General features: G+C 41.8%; 3 protein-coding genes and 1 long non-coding RNA gene across 5 annotated transcripts in view; 1 reads left to right on the plus strand and 3 right to left on the minus strand.

Moving 5' to 3' along the window:
* The window catches only part of LOC147051226 (plakophilin-4-like), a 30627-nt gene extending 24020 nt beyond the window's left edge, over positions 1–6607 (minus strand). The window contains exon 1 of the mRNA XM_085919683.1: positions 6449–6607. The gene's annotated coding sequence lies outside the window, so the exon portion shown is untranslated. The remainder of the gene's footprint in view (positions 1–6448) is intronic.
* On the plus strand, positions 185–18137 carry LOC147051227 (coiled-coil domain-containing protein 148-like). Of its 2 annotated transcripts, none has more exons than XM_085919688.1 (15): positions 185–263; positions 7525–7623; positions 8306–8427; positions 9306–9409; positions 10151–10242; positions 10311–10462; positions 10523–10618; positions 10681–10856; positions 10935–11073; positions 12150–12356; positions 14517–14657; positions 15396–15514; positions 16263–16380; positions 16591–16725; positions 17185–18137. In XM_085919688.1, the coding sequence occupies exons 2-15, from the start codon at positions 7572–7574 to the stop codon at positions 17326–17328; spliced, it is 1797 nt and encodes a 598-aa protein (XP_085775814.1). In that variant the 5' UTR covers positions 185–263; positions 7525–7571; the 3' UTR covers positions 17329–18137. The 2 variants fall into 2 exon arrangements, with proteins under 2 accessions (XP_085775814.1, XP_085775813.1); XM_085919687.1 differs by lacking the exon at positions 185–263 and adding an exon at positions 6778–6819.
* On the minus strand, positions 10147–13488 carry LOC147051228 (uncharacterized). Its single transcript, XR_015067222.1, has 3 exons — positions 12813–13488; positions 10967–11070; positions 10147–10839 (listed from the first exon to the last, which is right to left on the minus strand). It is a non-coding gene; the product is annotated as an uncharacterized LOC147051228 (long non-coding RNA).
* On the minus strand, positions 17560–19764 carry upp2 (uridine phosphorylase 2). The gene is made up of 7 exons (XM_085919689.1): positions 19610–19764; positions 19164–19278; positions 18928–19086; positions 18703–18817; positions 18418–18627; positions 18196–18342; positions 17560–18103 (listed from the first exon to the last, which is right to left on the minus strand). Exons 1-7 carry the CDS (start codon positions 19660–19662, stop codon positions 17961–17963), a joined length of 942 nt encoding a protein of 313 aa, XP_085775815.1. The 5' UTR covers positions 19663–19764; the 3' UTR covers positions 17560–17960.
* Positions 19765–21395: the final 1631 nt, after the last annotated feature.

The following is a 21395-nucleotide window of genomic DNA, read 5'->3' on the forward strand; positions in this document are numbered from 1 at the left end:
TGCGGTGAAGCGATTTCTCTTTGTACACAAAAATGTAATCTGCAGTCGGCCAAGAGCACACTTAAGCTAACCCCACCCAGACTCAACACGTGGTCCACTTTAGTGACCTCAGAACTGGGCCACTCCTTGGAATTTCTTACACAATCCGGTCTCTGATTGAGTCCAAGATTTCCTGAAAGAAATGGAACTCACATTGCTGGGGGTTGGGAAAGGGCAGGTTGGAGAAGGTTGGACTTGAAGTATGAAATAACCCTGAATATCAAGTAAGGAAAGATCATTTCAATGACGCAATTCATTATTTATATCGAGAAGTATTCTTCCTGAAATCCACCTTACTGACGAGCGCTGCAGTCGAATTTCTAATATTGGCAAGTGGGCAGCCTGAATTTGACATACCAGGTTACAAGCGATGGTGAAACGATTAATTGACGATTCCGTTATCAAATTAATCAACTTTGACAAAGGTGAGGCCTGATGAGTGATGTGTCAGCAAATGTTCTGACCTTAGTGTTGCTAGCTGTTAGCCACTATGCTAATTAAACGCCTAATCATGTGGCCAGAGGTGGTATGTTACGTTAAATTAGCTATGTTTACTTTTTGTCGTCGATTGTAGACTTTATTCGCTGAATCGCCTCAACCTTAAAATAGATCATTACAGTTATCAGAACGAAGTGATACATCGGCGTGGAACCTGAAAAACTGGTTTTATTTTGGAGCACTGGGATTGATGTTGGGGTTAAAAGTACAAACTGTCGAGCGGAAACATTGTTTAACTTTCTATGGTATGTTATGTCGGTCGGATGCAGCAACAACTGTGAGATTGTCGGTGTCACATTCTCGCGTGACGATAATCGGCTTTGTGTAATTCAAATCTCGGATAGGTAGCTGTGGAATTTTTTTCTTTCTTTCTTTATTTTGAAGCCCTCAAAACTGTTCTCACTTGAAATAGAAGAGATGTATTGTCAGTCGTCACCCGAAGGCTAATTCGTTTTTGAGGCACAGCGGGATACCCACATTCAAAACCAAAAAAAAAATGAAAAATGACTACCAGTCATGCACACCAGTCTGAATTTAAGTGGCTCATTTAAGAATGCTGATTGCTCTGATTGTCGCAACTCAAAGGGGGCTAAGAACGCTGCTTGGAAACACACGGCGGGTCGCGTCTCCGCTCAACCAAATTACACCGCTGCTCCGAGAATACGCCGTGATTATGAATCGCATCTTTTTTTTTAGGTATCATTTTAATCTGCAATCACAGGGCTCGCATAAGCAAACAACCAATCACACTCACATTCACAACTATGAGCAATTTTGGAGCCTTCTATTAAGATGAGTGACTTTCTATTTTTTCAGTCACATGTGTCTGTCACCATCGTTAGCTAGCTCGTTGACAAACGAATGCTAAGCACAGAATTTGAAATATGTTGACCTGGAAATAACAAAGGGTCAGGCCAATGACACGCTAACATAATCTGTGTTTGCAGGAGTATAAAAACAACAAGCATTAAAAGCTTAGTAAGGTGATTATTCTCCCGCCACACCTTCCAGGAAAAGCTCAAAGTAACGAGAAGCCACCGAGAGTAATGCGCTTTGACGGACGACATAAATGATTCTTATTGGATGTAAATCCTTGAAATAGAATCCGCGTTTGAGTGATGAAGACGCACTTCGTCCTGTCTCGTGTCATTAGACAATTGCATTTAACAGAGGAGTACTTTCCAGACGCTGTGCGGAGGAAGGCGTTTGGAGACCAGATAACAAAATTGACATTATTGGAAATATAAGAGTCATGTGACGAATCAGCAACAACGTAATGGGACAAGGTTTCTTGAAATTTCAAAGGGAATGAGAGGCCTCACTTTGATTCTTAGTCGGTCGTGTTCACCCCCACAACGGCGCAAACGCCCATTTGAATTGCGCCCATTTACAAAAATAACTCAGATTTTTTTTTTTTAAATGTGTCGATTCCATAAACATACAATAAAATACATATTTATTTCGACGGAAATTTTGCAGTCCTACGTGCAATTTCAAGCGAGGTACTGACCCACTAACTCGGATTCTCAAAGCGCAATAGACTCGCTATCGCATCCATCATTGCCAAACTGCGACATTGCTGCAATTCTATTTTTTTTTTCTCTTCTTCCTATCCAATACATCTTCTCATCCCCGTAGCCAAAAGATTAGCTCCCTCTTTCAGCTGAGTGATAAATGATTTACCAGCATTTCCGCTACAACGGGAAATTGTATATGATGTGTGATCACCTGGGGAACGAACGCATCCGAGCACAAATAAGAAGGCTTGGAAATGGAGAGACTGGAAAGGGCACTTGAGGTCGAGCTGAGACGAAAACAAAGCGGGAGACTTTAGCATTGTGGTGATACCAACATTGAATACTCGATAGAAAAATATAGTTTTGATCCCAATGTTGACTTGCGCACTTTTATCTAAGTGCACTTGCCTTAAGGCTACAACCTTGTGGTTTTATTGTCGATATTCTGAGAGAACAAATACAAGCTTTAATATGAAAGAGTCCTTGTGAGACTCAAGTCCAAAAGGCTTGTGATTTTATATTAAATGCCATTTTAAATGTCAATCTAATGGTATTTATTCAATTTCAATCACCAATCCCCCGTTTCTGTTCAAGTAAGTCACAATCGTAATGATCTTCTAAATGTCTCGACATTTAACACTCGGAAAATATGTTTTTCAAGATACGAGACATTTTCGGCTGATATTTTGCTCTGACTTCCGAGTACAAAAAAAAACAAACCATGCAGAGAAATAGGACTTGATGGGTAATCATTGACAGGGTGATCGATTATAAAATGGATTCGTAAGTGAGTAGTGACAGCGCTAACTGGAACAGATTGATGGCAATTCCATTCATTTCAATGGGAAAAGATGATTTGACACACAAGATTTGTAAGGCTTGAATGGATGGATGTAATTGGCAATATTTGGCAATTAATCTTGTTGAATTGACAAAGTAAGCAAATTTAAGATTACTATGACCATTCCATTTTTACACGACATATTTAAACAAAATCCTTTAGGCAAACTGGGGGAGAGTAATTACCGTTTGCATAACAATGGGACTTTGACTAATGGCTGCCAAAATGTCAACTAATTCCATCATTTTGCAGCAAAGACTGGCAGAGATTCCACATCAGAAAACGCAAGCTAACGCTAATGAGGCCTTCTGTGCATTCATCCACACCGACTCCGTCCACATAACCAGCTGTCCTCATCCCCAAAAAACATTTCTTTCCTGGCTTGTCTGTGTCATAGCAAACGCTGGAAACACACGATATTGTATTCTTGCTTCTTTTTGTCTTGTTTGTTCCATCCAAGTCGAGATTTCAGGGCAAATGACACCATTTGAAAAGTGACAGCAATTGTCTTCATCTTTGCGATATGTAGCCGTGTATCTCGGAGGTCCGGGGTTGGAAGTGGAACGCTCAACCCAAATGCCAACTCGATTTGATGCTTTTAAAACATGTTCTTTTCTGTCCAGATCTGAAGAGGATAAGTGCTTGAGGCTACTAGCTAAATTACAGCTCGACCACGACGCCATCAAACGGCTTAATAGCGACCAAGATTCGAAACGCTCGTACTATCCCCTCACTGTTAAAGCCCACAAAGCAAAAACGGACTTTCGGACTCAGCATGTCGAAAACCATGGAGGCCTATTTCACCGAACAAAAATCTATTGTGCCCCTAATCTCTCGAAACGCTGACATGCTTTCTCTTCTCGTATTATCTTTAGCTGTCGGGGAGTCCAAACAAAGCATCAACTACCAACCGCTACCTGTTTTTTTCCAGAATGGATTTCCATATCCGACTAGACCGTTAGCTAAGATCCAAACATGTTCAACCTTGTTCAAATAAGCAACTATTGGTCTTCTACGATTTACATTTCAAACGGACTAAAACCGGATCACAATGTAACCTTTGACCTCCGGTACGTGCATTCGAAGGAGGAAAAATTCTGTTTGGAGCACATTGTGCATATGTGGATTGGAATGAGAAACAGTATGACTGGAAGCCCCTCATTGGCTGATTGCTACAAGTACAAACTGTTATTATCGCCCCTGAAGTGGTGGCGCACAGCTGCGGGCTTCTTTGGTAAGCCAAAACAAACACAGTTCATCGACTCGATATCCTCGGCTCTTTTTTGAAAAAAACTCGGCCATCGAGGAGGCAACATTAAGCGAGCCCTGGCGTCGGAATGAACTGAACTTTATTGCAAGAAAAATACATTAGCGGGTTAGTGAGTAAACCAAAGACATGAATCTGATTGATGGCCACTTAGTTCTGCTCAACTATGAGAGAATGAGATTGATTATTTGTGCACAGGAGTGCTACATAAGCTCAGACGGGCTAGAAAAATAAGATGGGGAAGAGGGCAAAGGCTGGGAATACTTTCCCTACCTCGAAAAAATGGGGAGGGGGAAGAGGGGGGGCACTTTTGATCCCAGTGAAAAAAGTAAATCTGACATGACACACTGGGGTGAAGACTTAAAGTCTGATGCCGGGCAAGAATTAGGCGGTGAAAACCTGCCTGCCAAAAACTGCTTAACTGGGTTGTCACTTCCTATTAAATGACTGGCTGTTTCGAATAAAGAAAACCAAATTATTATTTTTTTTGGGGGGGGGGGGGGTGATTAGGTGATCTTTATAGTAAAAGAAATGTACTTGCCTGTAAAGTGAACAACTACTTTAATCATGGCGAAAGCTTGACAGATTTGACTGATTGTTTTTTGCAGCATAAAATGCCCGTGGAATAAAAATAAAAAATAAAAAAATCCATTCCGGAATGGATTATTGCTATTTCCATATTTCCAACAGCAACATTTTTCATCTCTCAATGTGTCGTTTTAGTGGAGAGCATAAGCAGAAACTGGTCAGCAACCAAAACACCAGCAGACCTTTTTTGCACCAACAACCCCTTCCGTTGTTCTAAAGCGCCACGGCCCGGTGCTGTCAGCAATGAGGCTGCAGTAATAGGAATCACGAGTAACGTGACCTAGAGATTCCCCTCTGCGTCAGTTCACAGTCGACGTATCTCTACTGCTGAAACTCAACCGCCGTGCATTGTGGTCACATCAAGCCGAGCTCTCAAATTAACATTCCCACATTTGTATGGCGACGGGGGAGCCGGAGGCCGAACAAAGACCACGACCGTGACTGGATTGACATTGCATCGGTTCGAGTGACAAGATTCAGTTTTGTTGCTTTCACGTGGCGTCACATTCACGGGAAGGACTTAAACTCAGAAATCACACCGCCCCAATTTAGCCAAAAATGATCATTACATTATTATTACATGCTAATACCGGTAAAGCCTTGCCACCAAGTCTGAGAAGCCGCATAGCAAAAAAAAAAAAAATTAGCAACTTCTATTAGTGACAGAACACGATTTGGATAAGGTCGCCCAGTTAACGACGTTAATTGGCTCCACTGTTTTCTGACTGGGGTGGAAATGCAGAATGACATATTTTCAGAAATAGGCAGCTAGCTAAAAATTCACGTGGTTGTTTAATTGTCATGCCTGATAATGGGCAGGCACTCCTGTGAAAAACTCAGTCTTATATAATATGTCCACTTTCAATTGGAATTGGACTGGACAGTTACATCTGCATCACCTGCACAGACAGACAGATGGACAGGCTAGTGCACAGAAAGACAGATGAGTGAGATAGTTAGATGGATTCCAAACAATCGAACTGCCGATGGCAGGTGAGTTGGCATGGACATGTTTGAATAAGTTGATTTTGGTTGCAGCACATCCTGATGAGATAGACAACAGCCTGCAGGGGAGAATAAATAAAAAAAAGGTGACTCTACTCTATATTGTTCCGAGCTTGCACATTTCGACTCTTTCAAGTCACGCACATTGATAAAACTGCAATTTAAGACGGAGTGTGACAGCGGTGAAAGTCATTGAAGATCAGCGGAAAAGATGCGCTTATTTCACGGGTTAAGCGAGTCTGGTTCCCCCCGCCTCTTGAGCTCCACGCATTCCGGAGATTTCCCCCCCACACACACCCCCAGCACAATGTTGGCTCACCTGCCCTCCTCTTTGCATGACTTCTTAGCAGCATGCGTTCAAATGCAAACTGCGCTAAAAGGTGAGTTTATTCGTCACGGGATTTCTAAAAGAAACGAGGGGCCTGAAGTAGCCATCTTTGCATCCCAATGGCACGTGAAGGTCTCACGAAGATGTGTACGTGCCTCCTCCGAAAAGATGAACGCATTCTCCTCTGTATAGATGACTTAAAAATATATCACATCGCCTTTTCATTCCATAAAAGAGTATTTCAAGACTTTTTCCGAGGAGAAAGTAACACTTGAATCCCCGCCTCATGTACGCCCTGATGCTTTCACGTCTCCCGACTTTTCTAAACTCAACATAGTTTTAAGAGAAGACGTGAAAATAAATACCTCCGTGGGGTTGTTGTTGCTGTTGAGGCTTGGCCAGGTAGCGGCTTTCCCTTCTACGTCTGCGCTTGAAACTTCATCGTTTAGTCCCATACGTGTGCTAGGGATCAACTCGCCTCCATAGCCGAGCGACTGAGAAGAACCGAAGCCCCCTCCGCGAGCTCCTTGCTTCCCAAACAGCAGTCCCGAGCACAGAGGTGGGGCGAGAAGGGAACGAGCACTTCTGATTGGTTACAGACAGAAATAGGCGGGAGTAACCAGGGAGGTTGGGCTTATTAAATGGACCAATGAGAGACGAAGACGTCAGTTTCCTTGGTTACACTTTTTGTCAACCGATACAATCGAGGAGAGGAGGATCACCAAGAGAAAAAGTGGTAACCGATTTAATTTACTATTTGATATCAACTTTAGTGTGCAAAGGTGGTATCTGTTTGCAAAAATTGCCAGTTTATATTGCTTAACCAGACTTTGGACTGAATATTGGTAGTTTGATGGCTGGACAGATGAATAGCTAGATAAATTGATGCTGCATGCTTGCTGAGAAAACATTTTGAATATTTATTCGCATTTTTTCAAGCATTGTTTGGGTTTTTTTTTTTTTGCCAATGCATTTCAAAGGATGTCCGTTCTAAACTGCTTGAATACAAAAAACATGTCAACAAGTGCAGATATGCAATGTGTTGTATATAGTAAACCAACCTATTCCGCGGTTGCCTAAAAATGACAGTTACTTGATCATTCACGCATAAAACAATCGTATATAATGCAAAATATAATATCAAAAATGCAAAAGTATTTAGCATCTTTCGTTCTCAACACTCAGATACATTTCAATAATGTTTAATTTTGCCCACTAGGGGCGCGCGTCCGCTTGCGTTTAAACACACCTTGGACGACAATGACGTCATCAATATGTGATAGATATACTTTCCTTTAAACGTCATAGCCAGTTGTTTTGTCACTTATTCACCTTCAAACAGGTAACCAATAACATTTACATTTATTCTACCCTATATTGAGAAATAATGATGAATACTTTATCTGACTAGATCCTGTATTTGTATTTATTTCTTTTACAGGTAATTTGATATAGTGAGTACAATTGATTGAAAAATACACCTGGGCAATGAATGTAGCAGGCCAAACGTTTATCACCAGCTACAGACCAGAGGATTTGGGTGAGTTAGTGGAATTAGTGTCAAATTTGACCTGAAGGTTCCTTCCTGGATGGCATTCGACTTAAATGTCCTGACGTGGCTTTGATGCTCATGTCCCACAAGGCTTGTTTGTTCACCTGTCTTTATGGCACTCAGCAGAACTGCAAACATAAATGTCTTAACACTGCAACTCTGCTCCGCCTTCTGGGCAATCAATTCCGCAGTGCATCATTTGAACCGTGGCCTTTTGTCTTTTCTTGCTGAAGTCAGTGAAAAACAACTTTGGACATTCGGTTTTCTATTCTTTCAGATATCCCAATGTAGTCCATCCTAAGCTCCTCTTAAGATCAATCATTTATCCCATAAAAATGAATGAACTGTTCAAGGCTTGAAGTGTCTATTAATTACCCTCCTCACACATCCACAATTTCTTTGCTTTCCATAGGTGTGCTAGCATAAATTACAATGTGATAAAATATATCATTTATTACCGTATGGCGTAGAATCCACACGTGTTGCACATAAACTAGTCATAAAAAACGCAGCAAGCATGCATGCGTGAATTTACTACAATGACCATGAATCTTAAGAAGTCCTTTGCCATGAAACCAAACTCTAGCTGCCAAGAAAGGACATATATTATTAATCTTTTGTAATCACTTGTTTATTGGCCTACCGTGTTTGCTTTTTTTTTCCCTCGCAGATAAACTGACAATACAACTGAAGAATGGCTTGTACAGATCAAACTATAAGCCGGCGGAATACGACAAAATGCAAGCTATGGTTGACACCAAACGACTAGAGACTGCTGCGTTTGGAAACAAGGTGACTTTTTTTATGTGTACCATTGAAATATGACAACCATGCGGTGCCGTAAATTGACATAGTTGCATTGCAAAACTGCAACATTTCGATGGATTTGTCAACCCATTATTATTACTTGGATTTAAACCGCCATTGCGTAATATTTAAGAGTTGAAAGAGAGCAGCGATATCAGTGCCACGCACAATAGTGCTTAGTTTGGTTAATATTCATCAGGCTGCCTGGGGTCTATTCAAAAAAAACAAAAAAATATGTTTGAAGTTTGACTCAGAGCGCAGGGAAACGTGTGTGCTTGTGGCCAAGCAGATTAGACTGTTCAACCTGCAGTGTTTTAATTGCTTAACTGTCGCAGGAGCCTCTTGACTTTTTTTTTTTTTGTATCCTTAAACTTGCCTTTGCACTCATCCAACCTCACTTTACTGCATAACCCAGATAAGACATTTTTGCCACTGGCAGAATAGCACGCTCGGCATTCTGTACACATCTCCCATAGTGATGAAGGGTAAATAATATATCGCCATTTGTTGCCTTTGGTGCAATTTATTTTGCCCTAAGGGAAGAGACCAGCAGTATTTTTTTTTTTTTTTAGATTACACTCAATTATCCTCCATTTTAATTCTATGGTCTGGTGCATTACATTGAGCCATCCCACTTCTGATACATCAATAAATCTGACTAGTCCTTTCAAATTGGGTTACCTCAATTTGTTAAACATGGTCATACTTTTTAAATGAGATAAATATGCAAAGCTAATCAGTACCCAAACCACATAAAGCCTTGACCCACTAAATCAAATAATGTGACATCAATAAATTTCAAAGTTGGACTTTTTCCTGCCTACACTGCAGTTATTTCATCTAGCCGTGTATTCATCTTCCAGGTTAGGAGGACCCGATGTGTCGCCAAGGAAATAAAGGAATGCGACATATTACGGCAGCACAGGCAGGTGTGGAGCCGAGAGTGCCCTCGGCTACAAAAAGCCGAGTAAGAGAAGCCTATTACTTCCGGTCGTTATCTGCCGCAGTCGTCTGACTTTGCTATTACACTAAACAGCCACTTAAAAACCTCGACGGGGATCCGACTGACCGAAATTGGGTGGTGCTAAAAAAAGGGGATCAACTCCAATGAGGGGGGGGGGGGGGGGTGTTAAGATTTGAAAATGTTGACTTGGAATGAACACAGTGGGAGAGAGTTGCAATGGAGCTTTAGAAAATCGATAGAATACATTCAACGGGACGGGGAAATTATATTTTGTGAAGTGACAAAGGCTCCAAGAACCCCAGATGTTTCTCTACGGAAATTTTGAAAATCACCTCGCTGAACTAGAGCCGCCGCCACCGCTTTGTTTTGGTTAACTTATAATTACGAGAGGGACATTGAGCACATTACCGGCCTGATTTAATGTTCCCGACGAATGAAAACTGCAGTAAATAGACACAAAGCGTATCCATCTTCGGTATTTACGGAACAAATCACACCTTTGGTGCTCTTAGTAGCACTAGAGAGCTTTTTTCTTTTTCGAACCAGCAGCTATTTTGAAACAGAATGACTGGTAATAACAGGTAGCCCAAATAATGGCGCCTCTGTTTGAAAATATATACTTGGAGTTTTTGTTAACCCGTTCAGTGCCGTCGACGTTTATAACCGTCCTCTGAAAGTATTAGAACGACAAAAGTTAAGAAGCAGACATACGGTGATTTTTTTAAATTCTTTATCCGTAAACAGGGAAAAGGCTGAGAGTGAAATGCGAGATTTTATCGACAATATCAGACCGCTCAGCATAGAAGACACCGCTATCTTCTCACTCAAAGATTACGGTAAGCTACAGAAGCCTTTAAACAGCAATTCGACAACTCAGAAGAATTCTCCTTGGTCTGGTGTTTAGAAGTTTTCCTCGAGAGAGACCGGAAAGCCTTCGTAATGGGCACCGTGGCGCCGGTTCTTCAACTGAAGGAAGACTTGAGCTTCAGGTTGGAGCAGGAGCAAAAGGAAGAAAACAGGAGCCCTCAATCAAATTGGGAAAAAGTCCAACATCAGGTGTTAAGCAGAAGAGACCAAAGCTAAAGTTCGAAATTGTAATCAAATCTTTTATTCCAGATCAATTTTGTCAAAGACCAGCGAGATATCATAACGACCAAACTTCAAGAAGAGTACAGTGATCTACAAAAGGAGATTAGCGACCTTGGTTTGGAGGTATGCTTCTCGTTTATCATCAGCCTTGTACGCCAATCTTGAAAGATGAACTTTGCCTGTAGAAATATCTCCAAACCTTGGATATCTTGGTGAAAGACAACATTCCAGCAGAAGTTTTAGAGTCAGACTGCCCTTACCCGGAACTGAAGGAGTCGCTGATCCAGGCCTTCCACTCGTTATCAGAAATCCACCACGGTCGACTGCAATGTCTTCACGAGCACCTGAAGAGAACAGACAAGTCGGCGTGACATTTTTTATGGGACATTTTTGTCAGATGTGTGCAATAATTATTTTTAATCCCATCAATGTGTTTCAGATACTGCGGCTGGTGTCCGGATGATCACCTACGTTTTAATTTCACCTTGTCGCAGTACACGCAAGACATACCCAACTACCGGGTTCTATGCTTGCATATGCTTCAAAGAGTCTTCCCGAAGAAAGGAAAACAGGATCTGGTAATGTGCAAAAAAAAAAAAATTGTTTTAAGCCAATTTCTGCATCATTTCCACCGTTAAATGAACGTCAAAGTTTCTTTCTCCTCGTCATGCAGCTAATTAATGTATCTTTTCATTTCCAAAGCAATTACAGTTTTGCACGCCCTGGGATGCGCACACACCCATCTGCAATATACAGAAAATCATTTGATGAGATCTAACCAGAAGACAAAATGATAGTGATGGTCGTGTCTATATTTTTATTCTTTCTAATGCATATTGGCCCCAGCATGGGGGCGAGTTGCTGACATCATGGCTTAGTGTCACCATGACAACAGTCTGGCACTCCGAGACCTCCTAATATGGCATCCGCTTGAATGCTACATTTAGAGCTCAGTCTGACGGAGCTGCGAGGAAGAAAACGACAATTTATTTTCGACAAATAAAAACAGACGTTGGCATGTGCCGTGGAGTTAGTTGTCGTTTTAAATGGCTTTTTTTTTAAATGAACACAGATTGAATTACAACACAGTAAACTTCAACATGAAGAGCGGAAATCAAGTGAAAAGTTTTCTCCGCAAATAATAAAATAAAACAAATATATATAAATATATAATATATAAATATAAAATAATCAAATTGATTTAATGTAATGTGACAAAGCGGGAGGGTTCACTGTAACCCATTTTAACTCCGTCCCAGTAAATCAATAAAAGCGTGAGATAAAAGAATAAAAAAAAAAAATTAAGAACAGAGGGTGGGATCCTTCACAAGTTTGACACTTAATAAACATGATTTGCCTCACTGCCTCAGGCGCTTCACTCATTTTCAGAAAAGCCAGCCGTCCAATGCCTTCCCAGCATCAGTTAGCTGCTATTAGCCGAGAGATGAATATCATTGGCCGCGTTCCGCAAAAGCAGCCAAGTGATGCCGCCACAGTGACACAATGATGAATAGCATGTTGCAGCCTCTCAAGCAAAAAACCCAAAAGTTCTTCACCACCTTTCCCAGCCAGGAAATCCAGAGGACTTTATTTTGTGTTTTAGTATCGAATGCCCATTTGTAAGAATTTGGAACTGAAATTTGTCATGCTGCAGATGGAGTACGAGCGTGCGTTGGCCAGGCAGCGCTTCACGCAGACCCAGATAAAGGTCCTGACCCAGCAGTGGCAGCAGGACCAGGAAGAGCTCCTGGCTAAAGCCTTAGCCACCCTGCAGGAGGCCAGGGATGCTTATCAGGAGGAGTTGGAGCTCCAAAGGGACCGCCAGCATCAGCAAGACATCTGCTTCCATCTAAGAGAAAAGGTAAGTGCCACGAAATACAAACGAGCTAATAAAGAAGAACTTCGCAAACATTCGATTGGGTTGTCTCAGAGGAGCGCCTGTTGGCATTCGCTCGACAACCTTGTTACCCCGGCTTTTCTGATAACTGTCTCGTTTAGTCGAGAAAGAAAAAGCTTTACTTGAATTTACAGTTATGGCCGTGATGTCTCGGTTGAAGTGAGCCGAAGAGCATCATTTAGACAAAAGTAGTACTTTGTCTCCATTTTGTGACATCATAGGGAATTATAGATATTTATGAAATATATTTTAATGTGATTAAAGCATTCATCAAAGCAACTCAACTGTTTGGAGTCAGAATAAAAAAAAAAAAATGTGCTTAGGCTTCCCTGAATGCAAAGCACCAGTGACAGACGTTTTCTAATCCTCCCTGTGCTTCTACTGGATGAGTTTGGAAAGCTTTTCAGGTTTGGTTCTCACCTCATCAGGTTGGCTGGGCTCGGGAATAAATCCTCTCCAATTGATTTCAGAGCGCCACTGGCTCTTAGGTTGCATCATGCCGCCAGTTGCTCAGTCTGACGGCGCTTCCATTTCAAACGAACGAGATACTTCAAGTCACTTCTGCTTCTCGCATCCCGGCAGCCATTCTTCTTCTTTTTATTAGCCCACGGATTTTTTTTTGTTTACGCTTGCTTTCATTTACTCACTTTGGAGAATCTTCATTAAGCATTTTATAGATTGTAACTAAAGCCAGACGGGAGTGGTAAAAAGCTGCCACATGTTCAAGTTAACTAATTTGTCCATTTTAGCTCCTTTCAGTGACTTTAACCATTTTTGTAAACGATGAGTCACCGATTTGTTTAGTACGTCCGTGTGTAACTCCAGTAGGCGTGAGACTTTTCATCTTTTGTGGAAAATTGTCCATTTCGCTCACGATTCTTCCTGAACCGATTCACTCCATTATACCGTTGTATTGTCTGACAATTAGACAAGCAATAGAAAATTCGAAAAGCTGCTGTGACTGAAGACGTCAACGTACAATTAAGGTTTTTGAACAAGCTGCAGCGCACAGATAAAAAAAAAAGAAAAGAAAAAGGCCATTCTTTTGTTCCTTTGACAGTCTTTACAATGCTGCATAAAAGGACTCTGCCGGCTTGCTTTTATTTCATACAATGTTGGAAGGAATTAATACTTTAGGCTCTTCAGAGCTTCTTTGTTGCCATTGTGCTCTCCGGATTACATCTAAACATTGGCATTACATTCAGAACTTGCGCTTTTTACTGTAGGTTCCAATTTTCAAGCTAAGGTCGTTGACCGATACTCTGTCTCGAGACTAGCGGGACTTCTGAATATCTTGCAGGCAATTTTGAACAAATATTTTTATTTATTATCTAATCTTTATTTTATATATTAATTTATATAATATATTTTGTAAAATATTTGTATATTTCTTTTATACAAAAGATTAAAAAAATGTATAAAAATATGGAATAACATTTTCCACATTTTTTCCTTATTAGTAATATTAAGTAAATAAATATATGCTGTATCAAGTTTTTGGTTTTATTTTATAATTTAGTTTTATATAAATTAAACTTCTCAAGTCATTTTTTTATTTATACAACCGCGTCTATAACATTGACCACGAGTGCTTTAATGATTTTTTTTTTCCACAGTATTTTGTAACCTCATAATGGTTTTGTTTGTCTGTGCCAGAGACATTCAACACATGCAAAAGCCTCAATGACAGTACCCGGCGTTAATCCGTGCGGGAGCATTTTAATTTTCAGTCCATTCCTATGGCCACCCTCTGCGCTCTCTTCTCAATAGGCCCGGGAATCTGCCTTGGAGCTCGGAATGCCGCACTCAAATAGTCGGCACGCCGCAGAGAGCCTGCTGCATAATGAGCCTGTCACTCACGGGAAAAATATTGCAGCAGTGTGTGTAACGGGGGGGCAAAAAGTTATGCCAGTGTCTCAATTGGTGAGACTTGACCTTGACAAAAAATGCTAATTGAAGGAAACCTATTTGTTGTACCTGCACAAAGAAATCCAACTCCATAGCTGTATCAGAAAAAAAAAAAGATTTAAATATTTACTCATTATTATGATTACAGTCTTTGCCGTTTGAAAATTGCGTTCTACTGTTTGGTTTCGAAATTGTACAATGCTCGTGCGTTCACAGCTACAGCAATGGCGGGCCCATCAGGAGGAGGTTGCCGAGTTACAGGCGGCCATCGCTGCCAGACAGCAAGAGGAAGCCGAAGCCATTTTGAAGCGGGAGCAAGAGAAAGAGGCTGCCATGCGGGCACATCAGAAAGAAAAGGTGAACCCGCTCATGCACATGTGGCACAATCACAATCGGACAAAGAAATAATCTGGGTATAAAAAGTGTACACACCCCTGTAGAAATGCCCGTTTTTTGACGTATAACAAAATAATCGCCGAGCAATGGCTTCTATTTTTATCCCTCATTGTAACCAATTTGTTTAAAAAAATGGAGCATGGAGGTCATTTAGTTGCACAAGTCTTCACACCCTTATAATATGTAGCTGTGCTCGGAATTTACCAATGACATCCAAACTCATATTAAATCAGAGTCACAAGCAACAGGGGTGTGTAGACTTTTTATATCCACTGTGTATGTCTGTAGGTGATCTGCCTCATGTTTAAATTTTCTTTCAATATTCTTACACGTAAAAACACGACCGACTGACATGTTGCAAGGTATTTTATCAACAATATGTTATTGTGCCTACAGACCAACTTCCCTTGAATAGGAAGGAGCACAATCACGTGACTGTTTAATTAAGTCTTTCCCCTGGGCTGAGACACTGATTAATGGGAGCATTTACCATGCATTTGATTCCTCATAATTTACCGCCATCGTCGGCCAGACATTGAAATATCATCTCATTTTGTCTATTTATCTGATTTCGCCGCGGTTGCGATCAATAGGACACGAAAGCGCTAAGAGCTGTGCGCAAGTCAGATTAAGGAGCCCACGTCACCGCCGTTCTCATCGTTGATTCAACGTCAGCCAGCGCTAATGTTCTCCCCTCAGCTGCGCAAATTTCATTTGGAGCAGCAGAAGAGGAGGGAGGAGTTGGAGCAAAGGGATCAGGAGAGGTTGGCCAAACTGAGGAGCGCCATGGACGAACAGGCCAGGCAAGACAAAGAGAGGTGAGCAATGCATTGTGGGAGATGGAGTTTTCACCACTTGGCCTTAAAGTCAAGCTTTTATATCAATTCATTCATATTATGTTATGTTATGTTATGTTTTATGTTATGTTATGTTATGTTACGTTACGTTATGTTACGTTACGTTATGTTATGCTTTGTTGTTATGTTATGTTATGTTATGTTACTTTATGTTATATTACTTTATGTTATGTTACTTTATGTTATGTTATGTTATGTTATGTTGTTATGTTATGTTATGCTTTGTTGTTATGTTCTTATGTTGTTACGTTACGTTACATTACGTTATGTTACGGTACATTGCGTTACATTGTGGTACGTTACGTTATGTTACGGTACATTGCGTTACATTGTGGTACGTTACGTTACAGTACAGTACATTACATGACATTCTTATTGTTGCACAATCACTTTGATGTCAAAGAGCCTTTTATGAATACCATACAGCGCCTGATATGATTTGCTTTGTATTTCGATCACCCGCTACACTCATATTGTGTGACGATATCCCCGCTTCGGATGCGACGGTGAATCAAAGGAAGACTCGTGAGGCCTGTGGGGTATAAAAACAGACAGTAGCAGAACTGACAGCCTCATAAAAAGCTCCAAAGCTTGGAGGTGTTCTGTGTCAGGAGCCATGTGTAGTGTGTGTGCGATTGCGGCGCAGTAGCAGATGGAAGGGAGGGCATTCCGCCGCTCTTAATGTCTTCACCCTCGGCGTTCTCCCCAGGGTACGCTTCCGGGCCGAGATGTTGCAGCGGCGCCAGGAGGCGAGGGAAGCGTACAAGCTGGAGCGTCAGAGGGAGGAAGCGGAGAGGCACAACCGTTTGGAAGCTCTTCGAAACCAGGTGGATCATTATATGCTCTTAACCCGCTCAACCCCATTGATTGGATCTGTCACTGGAACCGGCGCCCAGCAGTCTTATTAATCTGTGCTGAGGCACCACTGCCACCATTTGGTAGCAAGTCAGAAGGCATCCATTGTCGCAGGAGATCATCCAGAGGATCTCGAACAGTTCATGTCGACGCCACCTTAAATGGCAATTTTGTTTATTCAGGTTGCGGTGGTGGCAGAGTCCGACGCAGAGAGACTGATGGGGGACACTCAGTCTTGGCGGAATCGATATTTGACCCTCAGAGAAGATGACATCCAGAGGCCTCTCTTTGGACTCCACACATACACGGCCGACCAGGTGAAAATTCATTTCAAACAAGATTGGAGTCTTATTTTGATCAAAAAATATGTACAAAAGTTATTTGTCAGGCTCGGCGATTCCCGAGTGGCTCGTATCCGTGCTCCGAAGCTTTCCAGGCCGCCACCTGTTCCAAATTCAATGCGTTGCCTTGTCTTTCATCTGCAAATGCTCGCTGACCCGCGCTTTGGCATTTCTTATGCAAGCATTTTGGCGGCTTAAACAATGTTTGCCCTGCTTTTTCGCAGACTGTTCCAAACAGCCTTGAGCTCAAGGCCGCCGGCACAGTCTGTGCTTGATCTTATGTAACCGTGACTAATGATTTTTTAACTTGGAGAAACTTCTCCCCGAAATGCCAACCAGTGAGAAATGAATCGTCAGGCATGAAATGACTTTCAGACGATGAGATGTCAGGCCGAGTGTGAAACTTGAAGCGTCGCCTTCTCTCGTGTCACGTAGATTGTCGCCGATCCCAGATTGCGGGTCGAGCAAGCCCTGAGGGATGCTGGCTTGCACCACACGCAGTACGCCCAAGAGGTCATGGCCCACATCAAGCCTCCCAAACCACCACGACGAGACACCAAATCCGAACTCCAGTTTTAAGCAAGCACGTGAGAATCAAACGACTACTTCTCTACATATTTTATATGTATCTATTGACTATTTTTGAGTTGATAGCGGCAGTTAGCCTCGTTAGCTTTGGCTAGTCTGTGGGCCACGCTAAGTCTCGGATGCTACAATGTCATGCGGTTAGCCTCGTTAGCTTTTGCTAGTCTGCGGGCCACAGCTAACGCTGAGTCTTTGATGCTACGATGTAATGTAATAAATAGCGCGGACAGCAATGGTGTTTTAATGAAAACTTTTTGTATTACGACACTGAATACAAGCACCAAATATCACGACACGACCGCATTGTAACATTTTTCACCCTGAAGCATTCGACGTTACAACGCGACAAGCGCGTGGCCACGTTTTGACCGAGAACGAGACTTCGAACGAGAAATAGAAACAGCAAATAAACAAATAATGTAATATTCAATTTGTTTTTCCAGCAATCAAAGTAACACGTTATTTGTAAAATGCTTATACGAACAGCAGCACCAAACTGACACAATCCAAACGCACATTTAACTTAATCAAAGTGTCTAAATAGAAGATATGAACATTAGGTACAGTATATACACACACACGTCTGTGGTATCTATAAACATTGATTCAAAGGGCAAGGATTTTTTTTAAACAATATGTCCCAAGCGTTTCTTGATGAAATGGGCCACTAAGACTTGAGGTCTTTGCTGGTACTCCACCAGAACATCGTGAGGGGACGTGATCTGGTCGCCCTCGAAGCGGTTCAGCAGCGTGACGCAGATGACGGCCGCTAGTAAAATCCCCAAAAAGAAATAATGATGAGTGAGAAAATGATGAGTCATTTAAAAAAAAAAAAAGTATCGTGAGCGCACCGAAGCTCACCTTTGATGTCACACACACGACACATGGCCGCAAACACGGTGGACTCCATTTCGATGTTCCTCACGCCGGCTTCGTACGCTTTCCTCAGGTACTCCAATTTTTCTTCTTCCGAGAAGGAGCACAGAGCCCCGTCTAGTCGTCCTTGACCTGAGAAGCGGAGGATTCTTACCGTTTTGTCGTCGAGGACCTTTAAACGGCAGAGGTACCGCGGTTCCCACGTACCTTCGTAGAAGTCGTGGGTGCACATGGTGTTCCCGATCACGGCGGGAAAGTTTCTCAGTTCTTTGGAGCACTGCAGAAGCTCGCTGGCCACGCCTTCGTCCAACTCCGTGCTACGCGTGATCACTTTACCCAGAACCACCTGCTCGAACTGAGGCCGGAAGGAGTAGTCCACCGCCTTTTCCGTCACCACCACCGTGCCCGGCTCCAGACCTGGAGAAAATAACTCCTTACTCATCTTCCAAAAAGTCACAATAGACTTTTTAGAAAGCGGGAAAAAGTCCTTACCGACTCCGCCGGACGTTCCGAGACGAAACAGGATCACGTCCTTGCAGTGGGCATGGTGGAGCAGTTTGATGAGCTCGTGGAGCATGATGGAGATGGACGGCACGCCCATGCCGTGCTACGAAAACAACGATAACTATTAGAAGGCTCATGTAAGACACCCGTGGTACTATGTTGAAGTAAGGGGAGGAGCTTAATAAGCACTGGCCCGTAGAGTGGAATACTCACACTTATCGATAGAACCGGTCCCACTTTATACATGCAGTAGCGGTCGGTTCCCTCGCAAATATCACGAACTTGCGTCGGGTCGCCGGACAGTTTCAGTTCCCGGTGGATGAACTGGGCGAAGGCCTTCATCCGATTGGCGCTGCCGCCGACGCAGACAAACTGCGAGAGAGGATATGGTATGACGACTTTCCGCCAGCCAGCAGATGGGGTTGCTAGTTTGATTTGGCGGGTCGTACCTTAATGTCGCCAAACATCTCTGGCAGGTTGTGGGATTTGGTGCTCAAGCTGAAGTGGTACAGAATGTCCTCCTCCAGAGTGTCCAAGTTGGGATTTTTTACATGGACCTCTCGTCTGAAGCAAAAAAATAAAAAATTGCTACGTGTTAGCTCATGGAAATTAATTGATTATGACATCATCAGTTTCTGCCATTTTTAAAAAAAAATACTGGAAAAGACAGACTTTTTTGTTACTGAAAGAAACTTTATTGGGGCTAATTTTTGGGAAAAGCCCATTTTGGAGCTTGCACCGAAATGCAAATTATGCGCTAATGACACCTTGAACTCGAGTAAATTCTAGAAAAGAAGATGGCCTGAATGAAACCTCAAAACACGTCATCGCAATTTTTCAAGTCTTGTCATATTTTTCACCAATTTGTAGCATGCAAACTGAAAAAAAGACTTACTTGATATATTCACTGTGGTCGTTCCCCATTGAGTTCAATAGAATGGGTGCCATGAGTACAAGAAAATCAAGTCAAAATTTTGCAAAATATCGTCGCCGCTGCTGCTAATGTCTCAACTAAGTTTTTGCCTCCGACTCCAGAGCTGATATAGTCGTGACCTGTGACTTCGCTGCTGATTGGCTGGTTAAGAGAGGAGTAGCGTTCAGCAGTCTCACAAAAACATTAATCGGGATCTGGGGTCAATCAACTGGCAAATGATTGGTCTCGTGTGCGTGCCCTCAGAAAAAAAAGCCGTGACTAACCAACGTATTATGTCATTCTACTTTGACTGGGTACATCGAGATAACCCTTGACCCTGACTTGTCAACACGACTACGACTCGCTGGATTATGTCAACCTGCTCAACATGCAACCAATTGCGGGTTATTGTGACTCAGAGAACATTTCGCTAAACATTTTTGCCACTTTTTTGTGGGGTCCTTTGGCATTGGAATATTGTTTTTCCATCCCTTGTTTACAGAAAAAGATACATTTGCCTTGGGGTTCTTTTTCCCGATTTTTATGTCACCGCTACCGCACGGCTTGAGATAAACATTCCCTTTATGTTTCGTCACAAACATTCCAAGACATTATGTCTAACCATTGTTTTGTTTTTTTACCTTTTATAGATTACCCGGTAACCAGATTTTGACATTGAATATGAACTTTGCACAACTCTGGCTACTGATTAGCAAAACAGCAGAATCAATAAGTACTTTAAACATTGACTCCTTTAGTGCCGGGCAAAGTTGTCATAACACTTCTATTTATTCTATTCTCATCTGCATATAGATAGTAGATATAGATGTATAACGATGTGGTTTTGATGATGGTGAATGATTTGAATTCAAATGTGGGGATCCAATTTTTCGTTCAATAGCAATCTGTCCAGTCCCTGAGGTATCAAAGCAGCCCCAAACCATAATGCCACTTTAATCATCCTCCACACAACAAATCATGACCAAAATTCTTATAAAGAAGATTTTGCAAGAGCTCTTTTGTGTTCTCCTTGAGTAATGATTCTTGAGAATAGTAAATTTTAAAACTGGAGTGCAAAGGGCAGTTTTAGCTTTAACCAACCCCTCCAGTTTTATCACGTTACATAAAACTCATTCTCTTTTGGGCCCAAATTATACAGAAACCCGGGTATTGTAATACTTTTTAAAAATGTCTTCTCGTGTGTTCAAAAGAAGTGATTGATGCCGGAAATTTCATCCCTCGTGCGGTCATCATTTATTTGTGTACAATTTTTTTCTCCCGCAAGGAACTTTGACTATTTATTTTTCCGTGAACGTGTGTGCTCTTTTGGCCATCATCTGGACAGTCTTGTGTTCTTGTTGGGGTTTATTTGGGTTTTCTGACAGGTCAGTGACATCTTCTAAATGGTACACGGCAGAGACCAGCTGTGAGCTAAAGCAAACAATATCTAGCCTCCACTTGAGGCTTCTCCTCTGTGTGTGTGCACAAATATGCTATTAAACGTTCATGATTAAATCCATTGTATATGCTGAGGCAATTAGTTTACATTGCGTATTTGTTTTCTCAAAGTGCAACAATAAAAACCAAAACAATGAGCAATAACAATAGTTGTACTAAGTTCATTTTGTTTCCTTTGTCAATCACTTTTTGGTTCTTTTATCACAAACAAGCAACCTTGTTTGTGAAAAAAGAACCAAAAAGTGAATGAGCAATAACAAAATGACAGTTACTACGCCACTCAAAGTAATAGAATAGTTCAAAATACATC

Source organism: Syngnathus leptorhynchus, chromosome 9, assembly GCF_054491065.1.
Source record: "Syngnathus leptorhynchus isolate UIUO chromosome 9, UIUO_Slep, whole genome shotgun sequence".
In the NCBI taxonomy this organism is placed as follows: Eukaryota; Metazoa; Chordata; class Actinopteri; order Syngnathiformes; family Syngnathidae; genus Syngnathus; species Syngnathus leptorhynchus.